The sequence below is a fragment of the Hyperolius riggenbachi genome, chromosome 1 (assembly GCF_040937935.1).
Source record: "Hyperolius riggenbachi isolate aHypRig1 chromosome 1, aHypRig1.pri, whole genome shotgun sequence".
Lineage (NCBI taxonomy): Eukaryota > Metazoa > Chordata > Amphibia > Anura > Hyperoliidae > Hyperolius > Hyperolius riggenbachi.
Window position 1 is genome coordinate 76,891,448 of NC_090646.1, and position 15,267 is coordinate 76,906,714.

The following is a 15,267-nucleotide window of genomic DNA, read 5'->3' on the forward strand; positions in this document are numbered from 1 at the left end:
GGCTAAAAGTATTAGAGGCGGAGGATCAGCAGGGCTGCCAGGCGACTGGTATTGTTTAAAAGGAAATATGGCAGCCTCCATATCCCTCTCACTACAGTTGTCCTTTAATGCAAAGAGATTGCAGCTTGGAAACTGGGCCATTCATTCCAAAGTGGTAGGACTTGGCTTTCCCTGGCGTAGTTCTAAGCCGCCTACATCACGTGTGACATTTCCATGCAATCCGGAACTATCAGCATGTCGCTGGTGATCTGTGAACCTTTTGTAGGGTTTATGATCATTCAGTCTCCTTCTAGAGCTAGGATTGATAAACGGGTGATCGGATTCGGTTGCACAGGAATCGCTGGTGTTTGTATTACACTGAACAATTAACAATCGTAGCACGCATTGCTTTAAAGGACCACTATCGTGAAAAAGTAGGCAGTTAAAATCTGTCAGAACCGACAGGTTTTGGGCCAGTCCATCTCCTAATGGGGATTCTCAGGGTTTTCTTCGTTTTCATTTCAACAGCATTTCCTGAACGGCAGTTGCAAAGTCTGATAAAATAGTGTGCAAGTGAGTAGGGAGGCTGGCTGGTAGTTTACTATTTTGGCAGTTAAACTGCTGTTCAGGAAATTCTGTTGAAAACAAAGAAAAACCTTAGAATCCCCATGAGGAGATGAAGTGGCCCAAAATCTGTCGGTTCTGTCAGATTTTAACCGCCTACTTTTTTGGTGATAGTTTAGTGGTCCTTTAAAGGAGATCTGGCAGAGGTCGCTTTTATGATTTTATTTTATAATCGTGATGAAATCAAAGTTCACAATAACCAGAATCATTTATAATTTGTACTAATTTCGTTTTTCAGTTTATTTTATTGACTTGGAAATTGACTGTTTAGATGTTAAAGATAGTGTGGCCTCTTTAGTGCAGTTTCTAAAGGATGTACAGTTGATGATGCCCATACATCTACCAATTTTTGTTGCGGTCCGATCGACCATCCGATTTTGTATAACTTAATCAAATCAGATGAAAATCTGTGTCGGAAGAAGCATGCCCAATGGCAGATTTGATCAATTTCAGACTGTGCTGGACATTGTCAGTCTGAAGTGGCCAAGCGGGTACGCAGCGGTAAATGGTGTACGATATTGTGGCGGCCTAAGTACACGTCCGACCCCCGCCGCTGTCCTTCCCAAGTTTAAAATGTTACCACCCAGTATCTGTATGCAGTGTAAATTCTTGCCTGTCCCGCTGGTGCTATTCCTGATCACCTCCATGTGGCACCCGGCGCGCGTGTGTGATTATTATTATTATTATTGTTTAGTATTTATATAGCGCCGACATATTACGCAGCGCTGTACAGTGTGTATATATATATATATATATATATATATATATATATATATATATATATATATATATATATATATATATATATATATATATATATATATATATATATCTTGTCACTAACTGTCCCTCAAAGGAGCTCACAATCTAATCCCTACCATTGCCATATGTCTATTATGTAGTGTAAGTACTGTAGTCTAGGGCCAATTTTTGGGGGGAGCCAATTAACTTATCCGTATGTTTTTTGGAATGTGGGAGGAAACCGGAGTGCCCGGAGGAAACCCACGCAGACACGGAGAGAACATACAAACTCTTTGCAGATTGTGCCCTGGCTGGGATTCGAACCAGGGACCCAGCGCTGCAAGGCGAGAGAGCTAACCACTACGCCACCGTGCTGCCCGGGGGGGGGACCTTTTACTTATGGAGGAGGCTAGATTTCATGCTAAATTCTTCCAGGAATCTGCAGTGTATGGGCAATGGGCAAACAGCAAATGTCTCTCTGATCGGTTGTGATCACAAATAGATCTGTCTCATGTTCAATCTGCCCATACATTGGTAGACCTGCACAGATGAGTGATTTGGTGACCTCCTGAGCTTATTCTGGTTCTGTCTTCCATGCAGCCGGAAAACTCAGCACTGAAGACCTGAACTCCCTGATTGCCCACGCCCACCGGCGCATCGACCAAATGCAGAAGCAGCTGGCGGAGTACAGGGTACGGGAGACGCAGCACATCGAGGCTGCTCTGGAGAAGCAGAAGCTGGAGGATAAGAGAGCCTTAGAAGCTGCAGTGTCCAAATCTCTGGAGCATTACCGGGCGGAGATCCAGCTGGAGCAGGAGAAAAAGGTACACATTATCACTGGTACTACAGATCTCATGGCACCCCCAGTTGTCCATCCCAGGCTGGTATCTGTTACATGTGGGGTCCCGGGTTCTCACACCGCCTGGGACCAAGCTCTGCAAGCTACAGTACAAGGAGTGGAAGGAGCAGTGCAGGCAGCCCCCCAAACACTGCTCTCACCTCCTGGGGAGACCATCCACAACCACTCCCACCACTAAGATTACACAACATCCCCCCCACAAGCATACAAAAAGCATTAATTGGAAACAACTGATTTAAGACAACCCAAGGTGAGAGGGACATAGAGGCTGCCATATTTATTTCCTTGTAAACCGTGCCAGTAGCCTGGCAGCCCCGTTGATCTTTTGAGCGGAGAATGGACATATTTTGTCCATTTCCCACTCATTGCTAAACTGACAGTGAACGGCTCCTATGCAATGGATCCATGGGAGCACGTCGCACATCTGTCCAGTCTACGATAATCCTGAGCAGGGATATAGCCTATGGGAGTAATGCATCTGCGCTAGGCTACCTGTCCCACCACCGCTCGGTTCCTCGGATACAGCCCAGTTTCCGGCAGAAGTATGGAGATTCTCATTGGGCTGCAAAAGACCAATGGGAATCCTCATCAACAAGGAGAATTCTCATTGGTTCATGGTTGACCAACGAAAATTGTACCTGTTGCTAGGGAAAATTGGTCTAATGCAGCCTATGGAGAGCCCCATGCTCCTGCCAGGCTGAGTGCAGAGTGACCAAGAGGCGGCGATTGGCAGCGGGACACGTAAGTGGCAATCGCTGTCGACAGCGCAGTGCGGATGCTATATGGACAGAGCCGTGCCTATCTTTCTTCCGCTCAAGTGGGAAACAAGCCTAGCTTTTACTTATGCTAGATCAGGGGTAGGGAACCTATGACTCGGGAGCCAGATGTGGCTTTTTTGATGGCTACTTCTGGTTCACAGGGGTTGATTTCACTAAGCTACACTGCTCAAGAAGTGAAGCTTAGTGTGGCAGCGCAAGTAAAATTTTCAAAGTAGGCACGCTACTGCTGTAGCATGCGCTACTAACTTACTTGTGCTCCCCCCAAAATGAACAGCTGCTCCAATTGTCCCACTCTGGACCCTGTCAGGTCCAGTGACTTTGTAGGACGAGTTCCCCACACTTTGATTGGCCTAATAGGACAGGCAGCCAATTGGGCTAAAGTGCGGGATCTCATGAATCAACCCCCAAGTTGGCAAGCTAAATTGTACAAGCTGTTAGTCGGTATTTCTCCTGTCTTGGTCTCGGGGAATTTGCTTCTGTTAATAAAACCCAAGAGAAGCTGAAGACGTCTGACACTTCCGTTGCCCAGCCCTCTGCTGTGCATGTACACTGTTCCAGTTTGAAACGTATGACTCTCACAAGATTACATTTTTAAATATGTGGCATTTATGGCTCTCGGCCAAAAAGGTTCCTGACCCCTGCGCTAGATGGTTCTTGCCTGAGACGGCCAGTCTGGGCTGCTTCTGCCAAGAATCTTACATGTGTATCGATGGCCATCAAGGTGCCAAGAAGCTGGTATAGGCAAGTCACCCATGCACATGCTGCACACTCGCATAAGGATGGACAAGTTGATGGACAATTAGGTAGAAAATATTCATTATACTTTTTTGAATAAATATTTTCTGAGAAATTTTCTAAGCAAGCCTCATACTATAAGAAGTCCTTGCAGTCATGTATGATCCACATGAATAAAGTGTGCTGGTTGCCAGGTGGACATGTTGTTGGCGTGCCCGGTGTAAATGTAGCATTGTTGCAGGTGGAGGAGGTCCGTGAGGTGATGGAGGCGGAGATGAGGACACAGTTGCGCAGACAGGCAGCCGCACACTCTGATCACCTGAAGGATGTGGTCACTGTACAGGAACAGGAGCTGAAGGCCGAGTTCCAGCAGGTGGGTACAGCTGTGTCATGCACCTCAATGGCAGACTTTCTCAACCTCACACTGGAGAAGCCAGGCAGGTGCTGCACGTGAATAAAATGTAGGTTTAAATTGTTATCCATGTAGGACAAACCCGGCTGTCCTCTGTGATACGCATTATAGAAGATACAAACTCACTTAGGACAAATACAGTGGTGCTTAAAATAATTTTTAAATGAATGTGATCTAAACCATCATCTGTAGAGGATAAATAAAATCTAGTTAAAAAAAATGAATCAAAATGATTACATTTGGTAATTGGGGAAAAAAAAGCATCCGATAACATGGGTGTGGCAAAAGTATGTTGTGGTAACTGTTGATCAGTTTTGCGTTTCACTTGCGTGTTTTTCCACAACATTTCCATTGGATTACGGTCAGGACTTTGACTTGGCTAATCCAGAACACTCACTTTATTCTTCTTAACCATTTTTTTTGCTACTAAAACAACGTGTGAACGCTAGTTGCATGATCACGTCTTGACATTTTCCCATTTTCTTTATGAATACTATGTAGTGTAGAATTCATAGGCCCAAATCAGAAAACAACCACCACGTTTCAAATTATGAGAATACTAAGGGCCTGTTTCCACCATGCTGGAGTGTGTCGATGCATGAAAATGCTACATGCCGTCATATTTCCCCCACCCCATCCATTGTTCTCTAAGGGAGTTTTCACACTAGAGGGATTTTTCTGCGTTTTAACGCCACGGCCATAGTTGGCGTTTTCCAAGGTAAAATGAATGTCCATAGACTTCCATTTACCTTTCACACTTAACGCTGCGTTTTGGAGCGTTGCTTTTTGAAGCTCCCAGGAGCTTTTTTAGGGCCGACCGCGGCGTTTCTCATTACAATTGATAGTAATGTGTTGGCGTTAAAACGCCTTCAAAACGCCTGCAGCCAAAACGCAGCGTTTAAGCCTTTTAGTGTGATAAAGCCTGTAGTGTGAAAGAGCCCTAAAGGCTGCATTCCCCGGTCCGAATTCACATACAGAGAGAAAGCAGCAAATCACCCCAGGGCTGTGGAGTCTGTACACAAATCACCTGACTCCTCAGTGTAGGATTCCACCAACTCAAACAATCTTGTTGATTAAAAGTATGCAACATAAGACATTTCATCACTGCCAAAGCTTGGGAATTGTAAAGCTCTATTAAAATGACATCTGTGTTTGGGAACAAAAATCTAGTGACTAGAAAGCAGACACCCTACCCTGGTTCAGCCATCGCATTAATGTAGAATTGGTACAGGAGTTGACAATAGTGTTAATACATGTGTTAACACTCAAATGCACTTGTTTATACAAATTACAGCTTGTATAGAAAAATGATTAGGCTTTTGTAATGTATTAAAATGATATATGAATGTCAGTTTGCGAAATAGCTCAGCTGGATGTCACAATGGTGACTAGGGAAGGTCATTGAGATGCAAATAATTCTGAGTTGATGCAGGATTATGCAAGTTGTGTATGAAAAGGTATACAGCTTGAGAATTGACCAATCATCTCCTGCAAAGGTGGAATTTGATTAGTTCATTTTCTGGCTGCATACATTTGCATACAAAATATGCATAGACCTGCATCAACACAGAATTATTTGCATATCATTGACCATCACCTACCAGTGACACAACTACACATCAGGCTTTATCCTTATAGCAGAGATGTTACATATTTATATCTGATTTCAAAATCTGATGACTGCTTTATTTCAGCAGCACAAGTAACAGTTTTTTTTAAATTTGTTTTATTATTTTTTTTTTTTACAGTAAAATTGGTTTATTTTTTGTGCACCAAGCAATGCTATTACTGTTTATGCAAGTTATTTATGATGAATATGATCTGAGAAATAAAATATTTTATATATATTTTTTTTCTCTCTTAATTAACCGGTTCCAGACCGACGCAGTTAAAATCTACGTCCTGCTTGGGGCTGTGCGGATCTGACAGGACGTAGATTTCAACACTCGTCGCCAAGCGTTTCCGCCGCTCCCGCCAATCGAGCCGCTTTCTCCTGGCCGCAGATCACTCACCCTGCCGTCTATATGGCAGCAGAGCTGTGTGAGACGGTCAGGAGACTATTTCATTGGCTCCTGACCCTGTCATCACTGTAAGCCAATCCCATTGGCTTACATCGATTGACAGCATCAGGAGCCAATGAAAGCGGCTCCTGGCCTGCTCTCACAGCTCTGCTGTCATAGGGATGGCAGAGCGAGGGCCCTGCAGCGGGGACACAACGGCAAGGGCGGCGAATGATTGCAGCGATTTGCCAGTAAGCGCCGTTTTACCATGCCAGCATTCTCTGGCCCTTAAAGGGAACCTAAACTGAGGATATGGATTTTTCCTTTTAAAATAATACCAGTTGCCTGGCTCTTCTGCTGATCCTGTTTCTCTAATACTTCTAGCCACAGCCCCTCAACAAGCATGCAGATCAGGTGCTCTGACTGAAGTCAGACTGGATTAGCTGCATGCTTGTTACAGGTCTGTGATTCAGCCACTACTGAAGCCAAAAGAGATCATCAGGACTGACAGGCAACTGGTATTGTTTAAAAGGAAATATCAATATCCTTCTCAGTTAAGGTTCCCTTTAAGGGGGCAGAGACTGCTGGTACAGAAGTAGTTAAAGATTACATTTATTAGGCTTTGGAGTCTTTGTGTTTTTGTATAACTGACTCCAGGTACCCCCAAATTGCTCCGACTCCACAGCCCTGATCGCCTCTAGTGGAAACAAGGCCATAGGGCTCAGTAACATCTCTGCATGGGGCAGAAGTGGAATTGTGTGAATATCAGATGTTTTACGTCCCATTCAAATAAAAATGTGTATGTAAAGCAGGTATGACTGGCTTCCTCCTCCTCCTGTCGCTATCCCCATGGACAACGAGTGACGATGTACATTCTCTCTCTGCAGAACCTATCTGAGAAACTGGCTGAACAAGAGATGCAGTTCAGACGTCTCTCTCAGGAACAGCTGGATGGCTTCACGCTGGATATCAACACGGCCTATGCAAGACTGAAGGGCATCGAGCAGGCTGTGGAAGGTGAGGCTGCTTTCATTTCAGGAGAAAACCGTTCACCAGGGTGCAGAAATGAGGCTCTACTTCTCTCAGTATTAATACGGGGAATGTGCAGCCATGAAACTAGAAGCCTTTCCCACACAATAGCCAGTCCTTAGGCAGGGGGACACGCCTGTCTCCACCGCTCCTATCTGCTGTATTACAGCACTTTCGGTTCTGTGACCTTTGGGGCTACGACACTGCAAATACAGCTCTGCTCTGAGAGCACAAAGCTGTGATTGGCTGAGGGGCCTGTGGGAGGCGGAGAAAAGGCCAAGGAGAGCCAGTGAGAGGCTTTTAGAGGCAGATAAGGGGCGTTATGCAGGAGTTCCTCTCCTGCAAGGGACGCCCTTACCCATTAGTCTGCTTGTCACTGGGGGGAGGGCGGCTGTCAGTGGAGTCGGGGGTGCACAGAGGCATGTCCTTCAGATGGGAACATGCCTCTGTGTCCCTTTTTTGTATTTTAAAAACTGCCTTGGGTGCACTTTAAGCCTCCCGGCAACATTCGTCTAGGCTTGCATGGTTAACATAGTTGAACATCTGGTGTGGGGACAGAATCAAAAAGGCTTCATTACCAATTGGCTCTAAAGAGGACCTGTGGAAGAAAAGAAAATGCCCCAAATGGATACTTAACGACCGCCTAACGCCAATAGGCGACGGCAGGTTGTAAGTGGCATTACATGGAAACGGCCGCCCGTTCGAGCGGCCTCTCCATGTCAGTTCACGGAGGGTGTCTCCATTAACAGACTGCGAGCCGCCGATCGTGGCTCGCACGCGAAATGTAAACACGCGGGGAAGAAATCCCCGCTATTTACATCATATGGTGCTGCTGCGCAGCAGCGCCGTAAAGCAGATCTGCGATCCCTGGCCTCCGATTGGCCGGGGGTTGCCGGCATCTGATAGGCTGAAGCCTATCCCAGACTGCGCAGGACGGATATCCGTCCTGCACAGCCCATAGCCTGTGGGAGAGGCAGGTAAGGGCAGAGAGGGCGGAAATCGCTGCGGAGGGGGGCTTTGAGGAGCCCCCCCCTCTAAGCAAAAATAGCCGGCGGTGATCAGATCCCCCCAGCAGGACATCCCCCTGGCGGGGAAAAAGGGGGGGGGGGGGGGAAGTCTGGTCGCCCTGGCTCAATCCTGATTGGTGCTGTGGGCTGGAGAGCCCACGCAGCACCGATCATAGGAAAATTCCCTGGTCTTTAAGTAGTTAACTCCGTAAGGCCTCTTTTCCATGTACTGTTGATAGGCAGTGAAATGCCTCTCAAACTCTCACAACTGCTTGTTGCTGCCTGGTAACTGCTTGTTGCTGCCTGGTAAGTGCTCACTGCTGCCTGGTAACTGCTTGCTGAGCACACAGCTCAACAGTCCATGAAAAGGAGGCCTAAAGGGAAGCCTCTGGATAATCCTCCGTCCTACTTGCCTCCACCAGTCCAGGGCCGGGACCCCATAAACCTCTTCGACAAGCCCTTAAAGATCAAGTGCGGCTGCACTGCGCAGGATACCCCTACACAGCATGGAGCAGATCGGGCTTGGCTTCTTCCACTCCATTGTATTGCGCGAGGTGTCCTGCACAGACGGGAGCGCTGTCACTAACGTCTTATTACAGGTTTATGTTAAAAGGGAAAAAAATTAACCCTTTGCATTCTCGCATGCAAATGTTCAAACTAATGCATTCACAGATTCACTCATCCAGGCACCACTGTTATCCCTACAGCTAAGTTAAAAGCTGGGTCCTTAGTTCACAGAAGAATGCATTCTTATGCTTAGTCACCTATACTGCGCAGAAGTACCCAGGTAAACATAGGTGTCCTAACTCACTGTAACATGCATAGTGCAGACATGCAAACACATTCATTGCATCAAACCTATCTAGGGATTAGGAGCACACATCCTAACTTCCTCTCCCGGGACAGACAGTGCATCTTACCAATCGCACAAGGGATCTAATGTAATGTATCCATGCGCACCATGCACCACATACACCATGCATTACTTTAAAGGAAACCTGAATTGAGAGGGATATGGAGGCTGACATTTAATTTTAAACAATGCACATTGCCTGGCTGTCCTGCTGATCCACTGCCTCTAATACTTTAAGCCATAGACCCTGAACAAGCATGCAGATCAGATGTCTTTGGCTGAAACCTGACTGTATTAGCCGCATGCTTGTTTTCAGGTGTGATTATCAGGACAGCCAGGCAACTGGCATTGTTTACAAGGATGAAATGGCAGACACCATATCCCTCTTTAAAGGGGAACTTCAGCCTAAACAAACATACTGTCATCAAGTTACATTAGTTATGTTAATTAGAATAGATGGGTAATATAATCTCTTACCCACCCTGTTTTAAAAGAACAGGCAAATGTTTGTGATTCATGGGGGCTGCCATCTTTGTCATGGGGGCAGCCATCTTTTTGGTTGAAAGGAGGTGACAAGGAGCAGGAGACAGTTCCAACTATCCTGTGTCCTGTTTACCCCTCCCAGCTGCATGTGCTAGGCTTCAAATGTCAAATTCAAAATGTAAAAAAAAAAAATTGCATCAAAACAGCAGAACGAGAACAACAAAATCAGGAATCCCATCATGCTTTGCACAGCATAAGGGGAAAACTGCCCGGGCAGTTTTCTTCTGTGCAGCTAAAAATGAGGCTTGTATAAGAGAAACAAAGTTCTGATGCTGTAAAACTGTTACAGAAACACCAAGCCTTTTCAGTGCTGCTGAGTCGATTTTTAGTCCGGAGGTTCACTTTAAAATCATATGAGAGCAATTTGTGTTTCCAGGAGTAAGGGCTGGTGCACGCTGAGCGGCTTTTTCAGCGTTTCTGCAGCCGCTTGCGGCTGCGGATCCGCTTGGTCAATGTATCTCAATGGGGGTGTGCACACCAGAGCGGGAGGCGTTTTGCAGAAACGCATACTCCCGGGGTGAGGCATTTTTTGGATTGTGGATGCGTTTCTGCCTCAATGTTAAGTATAGGAAAAACGCAAACCGCTCTGAAAAACGGCACTTCAGAGCGGTTTTGCAGGCGTTTTTGTTACAGAAGCTGTTCAGTAACAGCTTTACTGTAACAATATCTGAAATCTACTACACCAAAAACGCTTCACAAAACCGCAAAATGCTAGGTGAAAAGCTACAGAAAAATAACAAAAAGCGTTTCAAAATCTGCTGGCATTTTGTGGATCTGCTAGCGGGTTTTGGTGTGCACCAGGCCTAAGATGAGCTGTAGCCTGCAGAGACATCAGATGTACGAGTTGTATCAATTAACCACTTCACCCCAAAGGGGGTTTTACCCTAACGGACAAGAGCGATTTTTCACCTTTCAGTGCTCATCCCTTTCATTTGCCAATAGCTTAATCACTACTAATCACAATGAAATGATCTATAGCTTGGTTTTTTTTTTCACCACCATTTTTGGGGTTGATATTTGTTTTCAGTAATTATTTTATTTTCTATGCATTTTAAAGGGGAAAATGAGGAAAAAAAGAATACTTTCTCCAATTCTATCCCCTATAGTTTTAATATAAACACTGCTACTGTACATAAAACCCACACGTTTTATCTGCCCATTTGTCCTGGTTATCACAAGATTTTAATTATGTCCCTAGTACAAAGTATGGTGACAACATATTATTTGGAAATAAAGGTGTATTTTTTCTATGGTGGTATTTTTTCACTGATCGCACGAGAACACGCATCTGCGCCCGTGGGAGTGTGCACATGCACAACGGCAGCAACTCTGTTTGACTTATAAAAACGTCCTGCTAGAGCCTCTTAATAGCTCCAGGATGTTTTTATAAGTCTGCTTGTCATTAAGTTGTTAATTAACAAATCCATTCTTTGGGATCCATGGGTTGCACTTGCTGAAAGTCCTACAGAAGTGCTACATACAAAGTGTCATAGCTTACTTTTTTACACACACACCATGGCTTGCATGATTAAACATATTCCATACTTCCCAACTTTTTGAGATGAGAAAGAGGGACACTTAAGCCATGCCCCTGCAGCACCCCTAATTACTCCCCCATCACACCCCTAGTCACGCATACCATAAAGATTTAAGAAAAATATGTTTTGTAATTCAAACCACACTCGTCCTTTCTATCCTGGTTATTTTTCCTTCATTGTAACATTTTAAAATTGGTAATATATCAATTTAAAGGATGGGAATAAAGTTTAGAGTCAATCAAACACTTTTTTTAAATAGAGAAATATACATATTTACTTAGAAAGAGGGACAAATCCTGAAAGAGGGACAAATGAGAAGGAAAGCGGGACAGGGCTCCAAAAGAGGGACAGTTAGGAGCTAGGATATTCATAGACCTATCACTGTATGTTCTCTCCTCCAGGACATGCTGCCGCTGAAGAGGAGGCCAGGAAGGCCCACCACCTGTGGCTCTCTATCGAAGCACTCAAGTTCACGTTGAGAACAGCCTCTGGTGAAAGCCCGACTGAGCCTCTAGAGGGCGCAGTACAGGGAATCAGAGAAAGCTGCTCCAATAATGAATTTACAGAAGCACTGACTGCGGCCATACCCCAGGAGTCCCTTCACCGGGGTGTGTACAGCGAGGAGGCCCTGCGGGCCCGTTTCAATACCGTCCGTAACTTGGCCCGCCGGGTGGCACTCATCGATGAAACCAGAAACAGTCTCTACCAATACCTCCTCTCCTATCTGCAGGCTATTCTTGTATTTGAACCTAAGCAGCTGAAACCCCCCAGCGAGTTGACTTCCGAGGATTTGGACACATTTAAGCTGCTCTCTTATGCCTCTTATTGCATCGAACACGGCGACTTGGAGCTGGCCGCTAAACTTGTCAATCAGCTGAGAGGAGAGCCTAGAAGGGTGGCCCACGACTGGCTCAACGAGGCCCGTCTGACGCTAGAAACCAAGCAGGTCATCGATATCCTGTCCGCTTATGCCAGCGCAGTGGGTTTAGGCACCACACAAGTGCAATAATGACAGGAGGGGTCTTAAATTTATTCCAATTTTTTTGCAGTGTTCAATCAAAGTACCCTTTTGTCACACAGAGAAAACAATAAAGAATTGTGTTAGTGCTTATATGCCGAGGGTCAGCCATTTTGTATCTGAACAGAAACCAGTACTCACCTCTGGAGGGGAAAGCCTCTGGATCCTGTACAGACTTCCCCATTCTCCTCCCCCAGATCGGTCCAAAGACGTGACCCCCAAAGAATCTCTTATCTACAGCATGCGCACGGATCCGCATGGGCTTTTCCAGAAAAAGCCGAGCCTGTTCTTGTCCATGCTATTGCTCATGTGTGAGCCATCTGCTCAGTAGCATGGACCTGACTGGGCTTTGCTTTTCCCGTGGGAGTTCGAGTGAGTCTGTGCAACTGGGCAGGCGCAGTGTGGCCACGCCTTGGGGGGGGGGGGGGGGGGGGTCGGTCCCAGTGCTAGATCAAGTCTCTGCAGGATCCAGAGGCTTTCCCCTCCTGCGGTAAGTATCCATTTGAAGGCATTGTAAACCTCCTAAGTTTGCTTTAAAGAATCAGTTTATCCAACATTCAATGTTTATGTAGATGTTTATGAATGGAGTCCCATGAGCTTCTTTTAACCAGTTCAGGACCAGCTGTATTTAAAACTACGCCACACTTGTGGCTGCCTAAGCCTGATGCAGTGTAGTTTTGACGCCATCGGTTCCCATGCATGTGACTCAATCGCACGTCCCTGCCGGTGCTGTGTCCAATTGTGCTGCCCTAAAATTCACGCTGCCCCGCCCACATGCACAGTGCGATCCTGTGCTGCAAGATTTCCTTTTTTATGCTGCAGGCGATATCTCCGCAGCCACACCTCCTACATTCCCCAATTTTGAGGGTATGGAGGGGACCCCCCACTTCCTTGCTTAGGGCCCCATTACATCTTGATCCATCTCTGGTGACACCCAAAGCTCTGCTGTAAGCTGTAAGTGTCACCAATGCAAGCAATGAGGAGATTGGAATGTTTAGGTACAGCAGGGAAAAGGTGACATCTGTACCAACTTTTGTCCCCACTCTATCCAAAATGAAAACAAAATAGGTTTCTGTCCCCATTGGAAGGAAATTCCCCATTTGCTGTCCTGGTGATGCCTTTCTCTAAAGGCTAACCCTTTCTGAAACTGGAATGAGATCTGCTAGAGTTGAGGTGAACACGAATCAAGACTCTGGTAGTTACTTCCTAATTTTGCAAGTTCTTGCTTTATATTCTCCTAATCTTTATATTCTCCTGTTTTTTTTTTTTATGATAAAGTTGTAACTGCGGAAAACTCCTTAGATTTGGCTGGAGAGTAGCCCTGGTCATTCAGGTGTATAAATCTGATCACCTGAGGGTATCCCTGAGGGGGCAGAAGAAGCAGCAGCTAATGGGCTAGTTGTGTGCACAGCATCTAACGGATACACATATCTTTTTTTGCAGCCTTGTATACATGTTGCTTGCTTCTAGGTATGTGAATCATGGAGGGTGTTCTAAGACTCAATGTGCTTATAGCTCTTATGAGTATTCGGCAAGCAACAAGGACTCCTCTCCCCAGCTACAAAAGACGAATGATTGGATGCCTTACCCTCTCCGAGCACCACCCTTCTGCCTCCCAGAACTGTGTGTACACAGTGTTCACTTGTACTGTTTGGTTCTGCCCTTCCCCTGTAGGGTAAGTTTGTGACCATCTATCGGCTTTAAAGTTTACCTGAGTCGGTGTGCTGGTCAGAAATCATATACTTGCCTAAGAAGAGGGAAGCCTCCTGGTCCTTCAGAGGCCTCTCACGCTGTCCTCGGGTCCTCCAAGGGCTTGTTGGGAATCCCATCAGGGGCCACTGTCCTTTTGGAGCCTGGTTGGGCTGCACGTGCCTTTATAGTAACCTGGAAGCCACTTGTGTCCTGGTGGTTCCGCGGTACTGTACTGGTGCGGCTGCAGCATGGCCACGCTTGTGCCAGAAGAGTGTGGCCTCCATGTTCCGGAAGGTTCTAGCAAGTGGCAGAGGACAGACTGGGAAGCCTTTAAAGGCTCCAGAGGCTTCTCTCTCCATAGGCAAGTATGTTGTTTTTTTTTTCTTTTGTACCCGAGCCTCGGCTTGGGTTTCCTTTTTGTATCTTGTGCACAGATTTGAAGGGTTGCAATGCTCTGAACAGAGAGTGAATATGTTATAATAACCAACTTAAAATAAAGATCCACTGTAAAGTAACCTTACACAGAGTAGGTGTCAACTGCACTTTGCATGTTTCCAAAACATGTATATTGCTATTAATGTAGAGGTAAAAAAAATCTATCAAAAATAGTGAGTTTATTAAAATGTTCCCATTACTGTACTCAGCATTTTGTAACTTGGAGGGTTGTTTGTACACTTTAAATCCTACAAAATGGCTGCACTACTAGGCATAGAAGGTTGTAAGTTCTGGAATGTGTTGCGTGTATGATCACAGTGACAGTAGAGATGTGTTGCACTCTGTTTCCTCCCCAGACACTACGAGGACTCCTGCACCATGACCATGCCTGCAAATTCTGCCCTGTATGTTTTGTTTTCAGGTTTTACTGATCCAACCAAAAATCTTGTTTTCCCATCTTAATTATTCTGCCAACCCCAGACATCTGAATAAACGAAGTCACTCTTACCAGATTGCCTCTTTTCTTTAGTGTCCTCATTAATTTGTTCTAGTGTTGGTTAAAAGATTGTTAAACTAGAGCAGGGGGTACTTGGGCTTAGCTACTTCCAGTTCCCATCTGTGCAATAGATGCAAAGTATGGTTTGATGTAAAGAGCTGCAGTAACTTGTAAATAAACCTAGTTCCAGTTATTCTGAATCAGTGATTACTGAACACAACACTGGGGATAAGCTCACTTAAGGGTTGAAACCATTCTACCTGTTATACCTGCTAACTGATGTAGGCTTCCTTGTACAGCAATCCTCAGGATTGGTCAGAAGGATATGCTAAGCAGACCTCAAGCACTACCGTGTTGGGGACCCAGGAGGACTACTAGACTGCTCTGCTCAGATTCCTTCTCACTGGTAAGGCCCATACACACGTTGGACTTTTGCGAACGACCCTTCGTTTGAACATTCCATCGTTCGCACGTCAAATCCGACGTGTGTACAGACTATCGTTCAGGTGATAAGACTGGTTTTCAGC

General features: G+C 45.6%; 1 protein-coding gene across 2 annotated transcripts in view; it reads left to right on the top strand.

Annotated features, from left to right (window-relative positions):
- Positions 1-12,212, top strand: part of IMMT (inner membrane mitochondrial protein) — a 68,595-nt gene extending 56,383 nt beyond the window's left edge. For both annotated transcript variants that reach the window (XM_068275394.1, XM_068275403.1), the window contains 4 exons: positions 1,945-2,168; positions 3,959-4,090; positions 7,017-7,146; positions 11,501-12,212. In XM_068275394.1, coding sequence (XP_068131495.1) covers positions 1,945-2,168; positions 3,959-4,090; positions 7,017-7,146; positions 11,501-12,108 — 1,094 coding nt within the window. In that variant the 3' untranslated portion in view covers positions 12,109-12,212. The remainder of the gene's footprint in view (positions 1-1,944; positions 2,169-3,958; positions 4,091-7,016; positions 7,147-11,500) is intronic.
- The last annotated feature ends 3,055 nt before the right edge of the window (positions 12,213-15,267 follow it).